This window comes from Teleopsis dalmanni, chromosome 1 (genome assembly GCF_002237135.1).
Source record: "Teleopsis dalmanni isolate 2A chromosome 1, ASM223713v2, whole genome shotgun sequence".
Taxonomy (NCBI): Eukaryota; Metazoa; Arthropoda; class Insecta; order Diptera; family Diopsidae; genus Teleopsis; species Teleopsis dalmanni.
Genome location: NC_051846.1, coordinates 55,357,084 through 55,371,845, shown reverse-complemented (window position 1 = coordinate 55,371,845; position 14,762 = coordinate 55,357,084). Strand labels below are relative to the sequence as shown.

Here is a 14,762-nt window from a genome sequence, read left to right as displayed (position 1 = left end):
CATGTACTAAATTATGTATATATAATATGTACTCGTATATATATTTAAATATAAAATGTTTATAGTTGCATTTGTTTTGCTATATCTTAAATTACAAAAGGAAAATGAGTATTTCTATATAGAGTAAAATTTATTAAATTTAAATTGAATTAAGTTTGTTTGAGTATTTTTAATATTAAATTTACAAAAAGCACTTAAAATTATTTAACAACATTAAATGTTTTAACATAATTAATTACTATAATTTTAAATTTTACATTTCAAAATTGTAATTTTAAAATATAATTTTATTATATATAAATGGATTACTAGTTAATTAATTGAATTATTTGTGTTTAATTCTTTGCATGAAAATAACCCTCATTATTATTTAATATTTACATAAAGTTTATTATTTAATTTACAAAAACAAAAAAAAAATTACGCATATTACATAAAATTGACAAATGTCAAATGTCAAATTAAACAACATTATTAGTGCCGCCATTAATTGACAATTTGACAGATGTCCGCATACGAACACTTATGTACATTCACACAAATCGTCATAAACACACACACGCAAATTCACATGTACACGTAAATCGACGATAACTTTACTGTAATTGGATTAAACGCCTTCCTGTCTACAATTATTTGTGAAACCCCACAACTCCCCGTATCAATAGGACAGACAACAGTAATACTAGAGGTAATAGTAACAGCAACAGGCGAAGTTGGCATAAATTGCAAGGAACACAGTATTAATCGCATTTGATTTGTGTCTGCGCTCTAATGTCTTAATAAATGACAAACTTTCTCTCTCTTCTCCCTACCGCTTCAATGGTACATGGCACATTCATAATTTGCTCGTCTAGAAAATTACACCATTCCATTTTGTGGTTCATCAGAGTTAATGGCAGACGATTTTGTTGTTGTGTAGTTGGGCGGGGGGCAAAGAATTTGTTGCTTGTATTTTATGTGTGCATAATGAAGCAGAAGATGTCATTTGTAATCCTTGGCATCCGTTTTGGCACTTCTTTTCTTCTTGTCATTAACTTTTAATGAGAATTTGTTCAGCTTTCCGCTATGCTCAGTACAATTCCACTGTTTTTATATATTTTTATTGTCTTTACTGGCGAATTAATGCAATGATGTTCTGTTAATATAGGGATTAGTCTGTATCATTTTAGCTTTTATGAGAAATTTATTCTAATGCTGTTATTGAGTGTTGGAAAGTCCTAGGAGAGCACCGTGGTACTAACAGAATAAATTAAAGCAAAGGTTTTCATTTTCTTTTTTGGTGTTGAGTTTTTTTTTCACTACGTATGCTTTCTTTTACTGTCCTACTTCAGTCTTTTGAACTCAGTTGCTTTTCCTTGCATTGAAGAACATTCTAGCCACTTTTCCGAGAGCACCAACTATATCCCAGCTTTCTCTAGATGGTAGCTGTGGTTGTTGTAGTTGCATATGTTGCTGTTGTTCTTGATGTTGATGGTGTTGCATTTGTTGGTGATTATGTTGCTGTTGATTATGATGTTGGCAGTCTTGTAGGTCGACCTATGAAGGCGTGGAGTACCAACCGCTTGCCGGTGCACCCTTGTGATATAAGTGGAAGCTTGAGTGTGGCGCAAAGTATTGTGGTTGATCTAAATTGCTATAGGTAACTCCACCATCAGTTGTGGTGCTTGTATGTGGGTGATGCATTGCTGTGTATGCTTGTGGTTTGACTGGTAACGCAGGTGTTACATTGCCATCATTACTGGTTGGTGTGCTATACTGTGCACGTAGCGGATCGACAAAATCATAGCCATTAGATGTATGTGTGGGAAGTTTGCTAACATTAAGCGCATTACTAGAGTCGCGTGGTGATACGGAACTTGGTGGTGTCATGGCATTATGATAATCTATTGAACTATGGTAACCACCGTAGGTAGATACCAAATTCGTAAAAGCATCTGTTGAGCTCTTTTGTGTATGTGAATGTAACTGTAGGTATTGGTTATCATATGATGATTCACTACCTGGTGGCGTGGGTAATGGTCCTGTTTGTTGATCACCATAAAAGACGCCGGTAGGTGCACGTATGACACTTTCACGTTTAGCGTAAATTTGACGTAGTAGTGCAGTTGCAGGCATGGGCACTGGTTGCTGATAGTGTGGGGTTCCGATCCATTGTATAGTACTACTTTTCTCATTCTGCTGTTGCTGTTGATGTTGCTGTTGTTGCTGTTGTTGTTGTTTTAGCAAAGCATCTGCACTAAAATCGGTGGTTGTTGGCATATTCGTATTACCGTTCGGTGAGGGTAAATGCTTTGACATAGCATTTTCTAAATCTTTGACTGAAGTTTCAGCATGCTGCTGTTGTTGTACTACAATTTGTTGTTGTTGTTGTGATTCATCCACAATTGATGGCAAACGACTGCGTGGCGTATCACGTTCGAGTGCTACCACTTTTGTCATCGGTTCCGTGGCATTTGCGTTTACTGCAACAACCGCATGGTCACCGCTTTCATCGGCTTGTATGGCGGTTTTACTCTTTCGCTTACGTTTTGTTGTTGTAGGTACAGCAACTTGTGCCGTTACAGTGGTGGGTAAAACATTGGTGTTAGCATCGACTTCTACACCTAAACCATTAGAATTATCTTTTATTAAATTTAAATTATTCGGGTTAGGATTTGAGCTTGAATTTGCATTTCGGCCACGTGTACGTTGTTGATGTCCATCTCCATCTGCTTTCAGTGTAGAGTTCTTGCCATCACCACTCAAGCTTGGATGGCCTTCTGCTGTAGGATCACCACCGGGTGAACCAGAACCTTTGTCATTTCCCAATTCTTCATGTTTAATGCAGTCAACACTGGGTTCTAATTGACAACAGTCAAGTATGAGATTTTCATTTTCACGATTGCTAAAATTTTTAAAAAAAATTTGTTTATTTAAATTTCAGTTCGCGCAGTTAAATAATTTTTTTTTACCTTATAACATAATTAACACATATAATGTTCTGTTCATCTGCATTTTTTGTGCTGCAAACTACTGTAGCACAACTTTGTAGCCACGTATAGCCACCATTTTTGTTCATCATACGATAGTAGCCAGTAAGTACTTGACCCTTTTCAATTACTGTAAAATAAGAAACAATGAAATTTGGTTTCATGATTTCGGATTTAATAAGTTAACTTACAGTCCATATGGCTCTTCCTTAAACGATTAGCATCCTCGGCATGACACAGCGAGTACAAACTTTTGTTAACTAAATCTTCGGGATTATAATCCAGTAAGTCTGATACTCTGGAAAGACACATAATTGGGTAGATAGTTAGAATTATTCAGTTTTTAAGTTGTTTTATAATAGATTTTTAATAATATTTAATTACATAACGTATAATTTAATTACTGGACTCGATTGTACGAAAATTCTCTGAATCATTGTGCTATCTTGATTTACCTTAACACAAGAAACAATAACGTAACACCGATGTTTTTCTGCCGTATAGTGTATTATCTTACGGTCATCGCTCAAACTGAAATAGAGATCATTCAAAGAACGGCCTGTCTAATTTCAAAATCCTTATTACTTATTTTATAAATTAGCTATTAGAATTCAAAAATGAAGACCACGTCCAAAATGTTTTTATTAAAGTTCAAGATAAGATAAGTTATAAGTTAAGTTTGGATATAATAAGTCCAAACTCGTTGTTAATATTTATTATTTTAGATTGAGGAATTTAATGAGAGAATAGTTAAAGCAAAACACTCCAGATATTTAACTTCAATATAACATGTACTCAGATGGCTTCAAAGTTGATGCCAAGATTTAGTTTAGAGTTTTTGCGGACTAAACATATTTAAGAAATTTGGCATAATAGTAGCCTTTGAAAGTGTGTTTCCCAACTCTCAAAGTTGCTGTTGTCATACTATTAAAAAATCACTCATCAAAATCTGATTTTAAATTACCCCATCGGTGGTTAAGCACTTATCAAAACCTTTCTCCCTTTATATATTAAATCTGTCTTAATGCGCATCTCTGAACAAGGTTAATATACCTAACAGTCTAACCATTTTTTGGATGTGCCCAACACAGTAGATAAACTGGCATGCGGATGTAATATAATCACATAATTAAGGATAATTAGTTGCCAAAACATTTTGCTCACAAGAGTCCCGTTTGGGAATGAAAACGGCATGATATAAGCGCATTAAAATACTTATAGTAATTGTTAGATTCGCTCCTGTTTGAGAACTATACCTATATGACTATATATTATAGTTTATTACAATGTATTATATATTCATATAACTTACTTTGGTTCACAATGCGCTATTCGGAAATCGAAATTAATTCTCGTTACGAACATGTCGCATTCCAATCTAATTTCATGCACAGACGGCGGCGGCAGTGCAATGGCCAGCGCCACCATACCAAGTAGGGGCGGCTGGGATTTCCTCGTATGCGAAAACGTATATTGCGGACGTAATTTACATAGTAGCAGAACAACCTGAAAATTAAATCAATATGTAATTATAGATGAGTTGAATATGATTTCAGTAGACATGAATGATATAAACATATTTCAAGAAATTTGAAATTTGATTTAATTTAATTTAATTAATTTTAAATCAATTATAGTATTTTAATTACAAAACAATTTGAATATATGTAATTATGAAAAATGTGATTTATTTACATTTGTTAAAAAAATTTAATAATAGTTAATAGTGTATTGAAAAATTGCTTAAGTATACTAATTTTATTATAATATAGTTATAAATTTATTCTATATATTTGTAAATTCATTCTACTAAGAATCAATTCGGATCAGATCTCTTTCAAGAAGTTTTTATAAATATTTAAATTTAGTGTTAATGTAAGACACTGTATCATAACCGGTTTTGAATCGTAAGCTTCGTCTGTTTTTTGTAATTAGTCCGAATCAATTTGGCTTAGCAAGTACTACTGGTTTTTAAACCAAATCTGTTGTTCAGAATATCGAACCTTAGCGTATTATAGTTATAGCATAAAAAAATTCACTCTGGTATTAACAGTAATTTTATAGAACCTTATATCGGAAAGTAGAATGCGATTTGTAAGTGGGAGTTCAAGACTCGATTAAAGACACAGTTACTAAGAAGTTGTAAGAAGTATGCGACTCTTGTAAATTCTTTGCTAGTATTGCCTCATTTAATTAAAAGCTTTGTCAATACAGTTTTCTAATACTTTATTTAATTCATTTATATTTAATCATTTATATTTATATTTAGATATATATTTTATTTAAATGTCAAATTATTTAATTTAATTTTATCGATCGGCTACAAAGAATTAGTAATGTGTTTAGTTTTTCTGTTTTAACAAGAGTTCAGATTTTGACTTAATCATTCCATTGAAAAACTAGTGATATATATATATATATCGATATTATAAATAAAAATATTAATCTTTTCGAATAAAGACTATCATATGTTTATAATCTTAATGTATTTTTTATAATCTTAATCCTTTTTATTAAAGATAAATTTTATTATTGCTCCGAAAAGAATATAGCATGTTTGGTAGATAAAGGCGATTTTTTTTTTATTTCAGAAGGAAATAGAAAAAGACATAAAATCGGTAGAAGTTTGAAAGTATTGATTCTATTAATAATTTCGATTCCTTACTTTATACTGTTTACTTTTAAAATGAAGCAGATGGTGTTATAAAAACACTTCTCTCATTTTAAATAAGGTACCAAGGGGTTATATAAAATTGAAGACTAATAAAATTAATATTCAATAAGAACATGAAGCAGAAGATATAGAATGACCCCAAATTACTTTTGCTGTACCTAACGACACCTACAGTGAACTTTCATTTGAAATGTGCTAATAGACCTAAATGAATCTTTACAATCACAGTAACACACATAACCTAATATAAAGAATGAAAGATTATAAAAGTAAAAACTAGTTCGGATAGTAAAAGCTAGTTCGGAGAGTAAAAGCAAAATGGAGAGCTACATATCTTTAATTAGGACTTCTTAAGGTAGTTATGCGATTATATTTCATCAGTATAGGAAAACTTTGTTATACCACAGATATCAAAATTGCTAAAATATTTTTGTTTATTCTCTTATTGAGAATAAATTGTCATCTTTCATCATCATCTATCATCTTTTATATAAGTGATTTAGATGATATTTTCCTCTAAGAATGAATATTTGCAAAAAATAAAGTATAAGAAAATTATCTTAAAGTAACTGCTTTTATACAAATTCTCAAAAATATTTAGATATTGAATTTTGTACACTTGTTTTTGTTGTATAAAAACACATCTTCATGCGTGGAATATATAAAGACTTAAGTTTATTTATTTTAGATGCATTTAAAAATCGAAGAATATAACATTCTTAATGCATATACAAAAGCTATTTTCTCATTTTTATTCCATGTTTTAGATGCAATTAGCTGACACTTATTTAACATAAAAGTATTATTTATATTCTTTGTGAAATTATTTTAAGTAGTATTCACTTTATGTATATATATAGTTCTAATAACTGGCACATTTTTTTTCACTTCTTAGTACTTTTATCTAGCATTTTGCCTTTTGTTAATTTTTACATATTTAAGTGGAGTATAATGTGTCATTTTCAATACATGATTTAAATGCTTTAGAAAATTAGATTAATAAGTTTTTGTTCACTGTTCACATTTAAAGTATCATATATTCGAACATTAATTATTTTATACATAATTTATATGTATAATATATAATAATTTATATTTAAATCAATAAAACAGTAAACTAATTATTGTAATTTATTATTGTAATTAACTTAATTGTAATTAATTAATTATTGTGGTGTAAATGTTTTAGTAAATAAATGTAATTATTCACTAGATTCACACAAGAGTTTTATTTGTAATTTTGGCTGTCAATTGTTGTTGCTTTCAATGATTTTGACAGTTAAAATTACAAACAAAACTTTCGTGTGAATCCAATATTATTAAATAAAAAAAATTGTTTCATGTTTTATTAAGTTGTTTATGCAGATAAGAGGTTAAATTTTTTTGGGTATTATTTATTATAAATATGAATAATATAAAAATACATATATTCGATACTGATCAATAAAATCAGTCTTCAGTATACATAAATATTGAACAAAAAAATTATTTTCTAACGCGTTAATTTTAAAACATTTTAATAGAAATTTAAAAAAAAAATGTTAGTATAAATTTTACTCAAATTTTATTTAATTATAGTTGTTAATTTTTCTTTTTTGCAAAACTATTATTTTATTAAAAACGAAAAATAATTTTATTTATTTCTTAAATTTTTTTGTTTGTAGTTTTGTACTGATTTTAATTGATACGTACCGAATAATTGGTGCCCGTCGTTTTACCATTTTTACCACCATTGACCAAAACATCGTTAGCCTGTAGATAAGTAGGGGATGGGATGGTAATACATACTTAAGTTTAATTGTTTATAACTTTTTTATGTGTAAATAATGCAAGACTAATACTACTTACACTAGAGCTAATAAAATAAAAAATTAAATGAAATATAAGCTCAAAAATATTAGTCTACCAAAAAGAATAATAAAATTCTAACTACTTCTAATAATGGAATGTCGTATAATGATAGTTAGTTTCGCTATTATAACTAAAAAATAATGTAGTTTTAAAGCTGATCTATTTATTTATATAAATTGTATTAGGTATATAATAAACACTTACCCTGTAACCGGAAGATTTGAAATGGCAGCCTCGTTTTGTTAGTGTCGACTTCATTCGTATACAAAATGAACGTTCGTAGCCCTTGTAACCGCTTGTAGATGAAACAGTCATTTGTGAGGAAACTAAAAAAATAACATTAAAATTATTTATAGAATATGTAGAACAAGCATTTATTATGTAAAGTAAGCATTATAGAATAATTATTGATCTTCTAATGGGACATTATCCGTTAAAAATACATGGTCACAAGATATTTTGGCTGGGGACAGAAATACTATGTCATTGAGTTGTCAAAAATATTTGTTACAAATTGGAGGTCAAATCGAAATAGTAGTTCATCAAGTTTCAGATTTAAACGAAAAGAGAATGTTTTTGTCTAAAATCTGCTACAGAATACAAAAAGCAATATAGGCTTTCGATAACATATTTGAATAACAATAGAAAATATGGAATATTTCTTTAATATTCGGTACATGTCGACATTGGTTATGGTGATAAGTTTTTAATCAGTTTAATCTATTTATGTCTTATTGTCTTACTATTGAAAAATCAATATATGGACTGGATCTTTTATGAAAGATATTATAAAAGATAATGTTATTACTAATGCTTAATATTAACAGAATATATTATACGTTTTCTAGCAACTTGTAGAACTATGGTTTCCATAAAACTAAAAGTTTGTTTCACTGATTTATCCAAATTTAAAATCGGACAAAGTAATGCTGGGCAAAATAAAACCATCGGCACTATTACGTGGATAAATTTAGATTGCCAGGCAGATATATATTCGCTGTAATCTAAAACCATTATTTTCAAAAGCCTAAGTCATCTCAAACACGACATATTTCTCCGTCCTAATAGATCTGAAATTAAATTAATCGTTGGCTTCTTAACTGTACATGGTGCTGTTGACTACCATCTATGAGACACTGATACATAAAGATTTCGTAGAGTGTATATAAATGTAGAGTGAAAGTTCTGCTTATTTTATCTGTGCCATTTGATTGACAAGAAATGTATTCACTAAATCTATACCACTTTGATTGAACTAAATAAAGTCTGGGATCTTGAACCAAAAGATATTAATTGGTTTATATATATCCTCTAAGAATTCACAACAAATCACATTACTATTTTGTTCCTTCTAATTATTAGTCTCTTTTTATATTAAAATGTGAATAAATGCAACAAACTTGATAAATTAACTGTTTTTTTAAGTCCTAAACCATAGTCCTAAGAGGTTAAATAATATGCCAAAATGTTCAAGGATTAGTTTCAAAAAGTGTGAAATATTTTTAATTTATCAGAGAGAGTAATTTTTCTAAAATATTCAATTTAACTTACCATCTGGATTATTTGTACCGTGCGTACCAGCGCCATCATCAGAAGCGCCAGATGTAGGTGAGGCTAGCCCCGTACCACTGCCATTACCTGTTACACCACCGGTGGATAGACTTAAACCTAATTGCTCAGCAATTTCAGCATGATCACTCTGATGTATATAATCAAATATGCTGCTGCCAGTCATTTCAACTTGCGATAGACCAAGATATATAGAAACTGTTTCCGATATATATAGGAAACGCCCATCAGCAGCAACAGCCAAAGCGAAACCGTCAAGTGACTAAGAGTACAAGCAAAAAATTCAAATTTATTTGGATAATAATATAAAGAAGTATATACATTATTATTTACATATAATTTATATGCATTTTTCTTCTAAATTATAAATGTATAAATATATAAAAACTTACTTGTAATATGTGGGTACCCTGATGTTGTTCAAAGAGATCAACGGCGGGACTACGTCTTATTGCTGCACCTGTATATGAAATAAAAATACAGAAATTTAAAAAATAAGAAGAGATTGTTATATCGTTAAAGGCATAAAAATTGCATTAAAATATAATATAATAAATTTATTGCTACTCATGGCTTAACGCCTCCATAATAAAATTTATGACCATAAACATTTCTACCAATCCGCCCATAAGTCACCTTTGCGGCACAACTGCCTGCAATAATCATAATCATAACTTCCCACTGGTCAATAATAAATATTTAAAATAATATGCGTTCCTATCCGGAAATACAAAAAAGCTCATTGGCTTTCTAGTAAAATATAAGAAAAAAATGTTTTTCTCAGCTGATTTTCTGATCCTTCTGCTGTATTTATTTGAACCATTTGCAGTATTTATTTAATTCAATTATAGAATTTTACGATTATTACACACACAACTCGATGTAAGCCTTCTAAGAAAGTGCCAAGGAATAAAAATAAAAAAGGCCAAAAATAAGTGAAAATATTATTAAATTGTGGCCAACCCTTGTTTTCATATTTTGCACACTTAAACTGGCTGACCCTTAACGCTTAAGTCCCCAGTGAATAACATATGAGAAGTAAAATGTATAGGAGTAGCTGAGAACTTGGCAAACAATTTCCGCTTCCGGCGTCCATAGTACTACACATTTATTGAGCCTCATTAATGACCTCAGAAAATGAAGAGGAAAAACACAAATGCTTTCTCTGATGCCAGTTCAATAATAGAAGTATTATTACGATTATTATTATTTTTTTGAAATATTTATTTTTTTTAGTTTTCTTTTATTTTTTTATACTATTATTTTTGCTAATTTTTTTTTTTTGGAGTGAAGTCAGGGGTGTTGTGCTTTGGGATGCTGCCAAAATGCGTTTCATGACTTTTTATTGTTTTGCTTTAAGGTTACACTTTTAAATACTCACATCCTACGTAGTTGGTATTATTGTAGTTGGCCTCGTATTACTACTGCCTCGTAGTCTCTCCATGAATCGCTGAACATGAGTGCTCATTGCTTATTATAAGCTTATTTTTATTTATTTTTTAAGTGCTCATGTCATTCCTTCCACCCTATTGAGTTGATTTTTTCTTTTTTGCTATTTAACTTAACGCCTTGCCTTGGTTACCTTCTGTTGTTGGTCGGTTATGTGCATTCGGTATTTCGTATGAGGGTCTTTCAGATTCTTGTTGTTAGTGCTGTTATTGTTAACCAAGAATGTCTTTAAAGTGACAATAGTGTGACATGTCTGGCGATGCATGACTTTTTGGAAATTTGCATAAAACGTTTTCAAAATTTCATTGTATTTTAGTTTTTTTTTTTCAAGTTTAAAAACATTAATTCAACATTAAAGACCGTGATGACAAATAAATTGTTATAAATAATTTAAAAATTTGATAAATCGAAATCGGTTTTTTACGAATATTTCAAACATTTTACCTTCGGCTTGCATATAAAATACTTATTTTGGAAACTTCTTATAAAAATGTATTTTTGTTTTTTTTAAATAAATTTAGATAAGGATTTATATCACGAACTTAGGAATAGTGTATTATTTCTAATACTGCAAATCCTTTAAGAAATAAGAAATATTATTAAAACATGCTTTACACATAAATTATTGTATTTTTAGAAAATCTCAATAAACGATTTCACGTTGTCATTAATAGTGATGACAACTATTAAGATCAGATATCAGCACTGTCAGCTATCTGTATCAATTGGAATATATCTTATATAATCCTTATGTTGCTTTAAGGAAGTTACTAACATATTGTGATATCAGCATAATGGTTTAAAGAGTGCTGTTATTTTAATTGGGGTTTTTACTAGGACTATGTGGTGTAATAAATGGGTACTACATGTCTGTTTGGTGGATGCAAGTTAACACTCGGGATTTTGTTTATGTGGAAATGCAATGATATTATGACGAATATTTTCAATTCCATAAAAAATTTGTTGTTTTTAAAATTGTTTGCAAAATATAGGTTCCTGAGATAATTATCAGCACAAATTCAAGTAGCAGTTATGTGCTTTTATAAGAGCAAAATTTATGATTAATAGATGGCAATTTAGTCCAAATTTTTTTGATTAGATATACATATGAATGAATGGATCTCAGAAACACCCTTAAGAATTATTTTTGCATATTTTATTTCAATTTATTGTCTGAATTATCCGATTTCATTTATGTTGACAAATATTTAATTTTCATTTGAAAATAGATATTTATTTTAAATTTAATTCAATTGACTTAGAAGCTAATACTTGACACTATATACCTTCTGCTCAAAGAGTATCCGGCAGTAAAAAAGTATTACAGCAGCTGTTAATGTGAGACTATCTCAAGTGCATTTAGCGATTTTTACTATGGAAAATTCTTGTTGTACGCGATTTTTTGACATAAACACGGCACCACTGTCATCGCTCAGGCACCATACTCGCCAGATCTGGCACCGTGCGACTTTTTCCTGTTCCCGAAAAATTGCCCTCTCGTGGTAAGCGTTTTGAGTCGATTGAATCGGAAGAAGAGAATTCGCCGAAGGAACTAAAAGCCATACCTGCACTGGCCTACGAAAAGTGTGTGGAAGATTGAGTAAAGCGTTGGCATATGTGTATCGCTTCAGAAGGAGCATATTTTGAAGGAGATAAAATAAATTCAGAATAAAATTTAAATTTGTGTTTTATTTACAAAATCCGGGTACTTTTTGAGCTAGAGGTAAAATGTTGAGTGAATATTCGGCCGATCTTATGTTCACGTGTCCTGCTGTTAAAAGTTAAACTTTTAAATATAAAATTGTTTTTCGGTTTATCAATAATAATAATTTAATACAATTTAATTTAGGAGTATTTCTCCAAGTGAAAGTAATAAATTTTATAGGCCAGGTCATGACATTATATGTATGGCTAAATTTAAAATTAAGTCATATAAAGGTATACATATATACAAAAAACTTATAATATGTTCGTTAAGAATATGTAGGGAAAAGATTGGAAAATGCTTTGGAGACAAATAATAACATTCAATACAATAACCAATATTCAACCCGGTCTCTAATAATATTATTATATATTGATAAATTTGATTTCAGTCACGTGGACATTATGGAAACATTTTAAAAACAGCAAGGTTTAAGATTACATCTAAAATCTTTCAAAACTCCTTCAAATATGTAATAGTGTATCTCAAGATTATTGCTTATAATGCTTAAGTCGTTGTTCATTATAAAGTCTTAATGATTTCAAAAATATATATACTATACATGTATAAAGAAAAAGAAAAAGAAACGATTCTCTAAATCATTTTATTTAGGTATGCACACGACATTTATAATAATTATTTCTAATAACTGATTTGATATCCATTATCTTAAAAGTCACATAAAATCAATAAATATAGTGGGTTATTTGTTGGCACATGGATGAATAAATTCTAGTTTTTTCATTTAAGAGTTTAGTACATTCATAAATTTTTATAAATTGACAATTATTATGATATCAATGCTGTTGCCAAATAAAATATAAAATTAGACATAATTAAAATTCAAGGCAATTTATTTTTTTTAATTGCTAACGACAATAAAATAAATAAGCTTTAGTAGACAATTGAAAATTTAACTAAATTTCAACCTTCAGTTACTTACGAAAAATTCCCATCAAATAATTTATAATATATATAATAAAATACGACATGGCCTTTTGCGAGCCATTCTCGTATAGTCATATATACTTTTATATATTTTTGTATGCAAAGTAGGTAATAGAAATCAATTAAAAGTTATATTGAATTAATTAAATACTGTCAAGTGACACATATAATAAAAATGTGATTAAATAAGAAAAGATTCTAGAAAGAGTTAAGTAATTGTTAAGTGTTTTAATGTAATAATAGATTTGTAATAAATCGAAGGAAATTAAAACTTACTTATTCATTAAAATGAATGAATCTAACATTTCTCATTTAATTATTGTATTATATTTTACATCCTTTAAATATATAAGTATAATGAGAAAGTGTATATTAAGTTAGTTGAGATGTTTGTGTCACAGGAAACGTGATAACCTACATATAATAAGACTATTAATTGCATACATCTTTGAAGTGGGTTGTTTTATTAGTTTAGTACTATAAACCATTGGTCCTGTTTAAAAACAGGTTTATATTGCCACTACACCAGTAAAATTGTAGAGCCACAATGGTTCGATTCATTGAGGTAAGTCTGTTAGATTGAAAAATCAGTGATTCTTGTTCGAAATCGGTACAGTTTATAATCGGTTCACATTTTTGGTATTAATGGATTTCTAATTAATTTAATAAGGAGTTTTTCGAAAAGTAGTGACCTAAAACAACAAAAATTGTTTTTTTATATTATTTTAATTAATTTAATTTTTGGCTGACCATACTGGTATTTTGGGTATTGCCAAGTACTAATTTTATGAAATAAATTATATTTGACTTATTTCTGACCAAGAAGTCTTTCAATTTTTGAAATGAATGACAGAAGCTTCGCATTAGACTTTTCACACAATTTTTAGTTGCACTGTATTAAGTTACCATACGAGACTTGGGCTTGATCTGTTACATAGTGTGTTACCTAGCTGTTTTTACAGTTCCATTTCTAGTTATTCTGTAAGGACAAAACTATAGGTGAGCAATAGTTTTTGACAACAAACTCAATAATTGTGATTGACTAAGCATCTCACTCATTTGAAATATCCGTATATAACTTTTTTCTATTTCCGGGAGTACATTAACCATAATAGGGTTATGTTAGTTTTATATAGGCGTTTAAAATCGATTGTTGTAGGATTTGGAAATCATATTTCAATCAGACTACGAAAAATATATGGACGGTTATATTAAGCATAGGCATACTTTTATTGCATTTTGTGGATGACAAAATAAGCCAATTTTTTTTTTATTATTTTTTATTTGATGTTTTAAAGCATATGTACATTAAAATTAACAAATGTTAAAGTGCCATGTAGTACGATTAAAAAAAGAAAGCAAACTAATTCGTGATAGTTAACAACACTAAAAAGTAGAGAATTATTAATGGAAAATAATATAAATTAATTTCTCATAAATTTTTGTTTAGAAATTGTCTGTACATATATTTTTAATACTAAAATTAAAACGTACAACGTTCTGTTGAGCATAAAAGTTTTCGAAAAATATTTGTGCGAAAAATGATTTCTGAAGCAACCTTCACAATACTCGTATAAAGGTACATCCGAATATA

The 14,762-nt window shown here is 29.2% G+C and overlaps 1 protein-coding gene across 1 annotated transcript in view; it reads right to left on the bottom strand.

Annotated features, from left to right (window-relative positions):
• Positions 1–428: 428 nt before the first annotated feature.
• The window catches only part of LOC119672631 (protein trachealess), a 28,772-nt gene continuing 14,438 nt past the window's right edge, over positions 429–14,762 (bottom strand). Inside the window, exons 3-9 of the mRNA XM_038083733.1 lie at positions 9,459–9,526; positions 9,049–9,328; positions 7,702–7,823; positions 4,285–4,478; positions 3,164–3,270; positions 2,955–3,102; positions 429–2,887 (exon numbers count right to left, since the gene is read on the bottom strand). Of these exons, the coding sequence (XP_037939661.1) occupies positions 1,540–2,887; positions 2,955–3,102; positions 3,164–3,270; positions 4,285–4,478; positions 7,702–7,823; positions 9,049–9,328; positions 9,459–9,526 (2,267 nt within the window). The 3' untranslated portion in view covers positions 429–1,539. The remainder of the gene's footprint in view (positions 2,888–2,954; positions 3,103–3,163; positions 3,271–4,284; positions 4,479–7,701; positions 7,824–9,048; positions 9,329–9,458; positions 9,527–14,762) is intronic.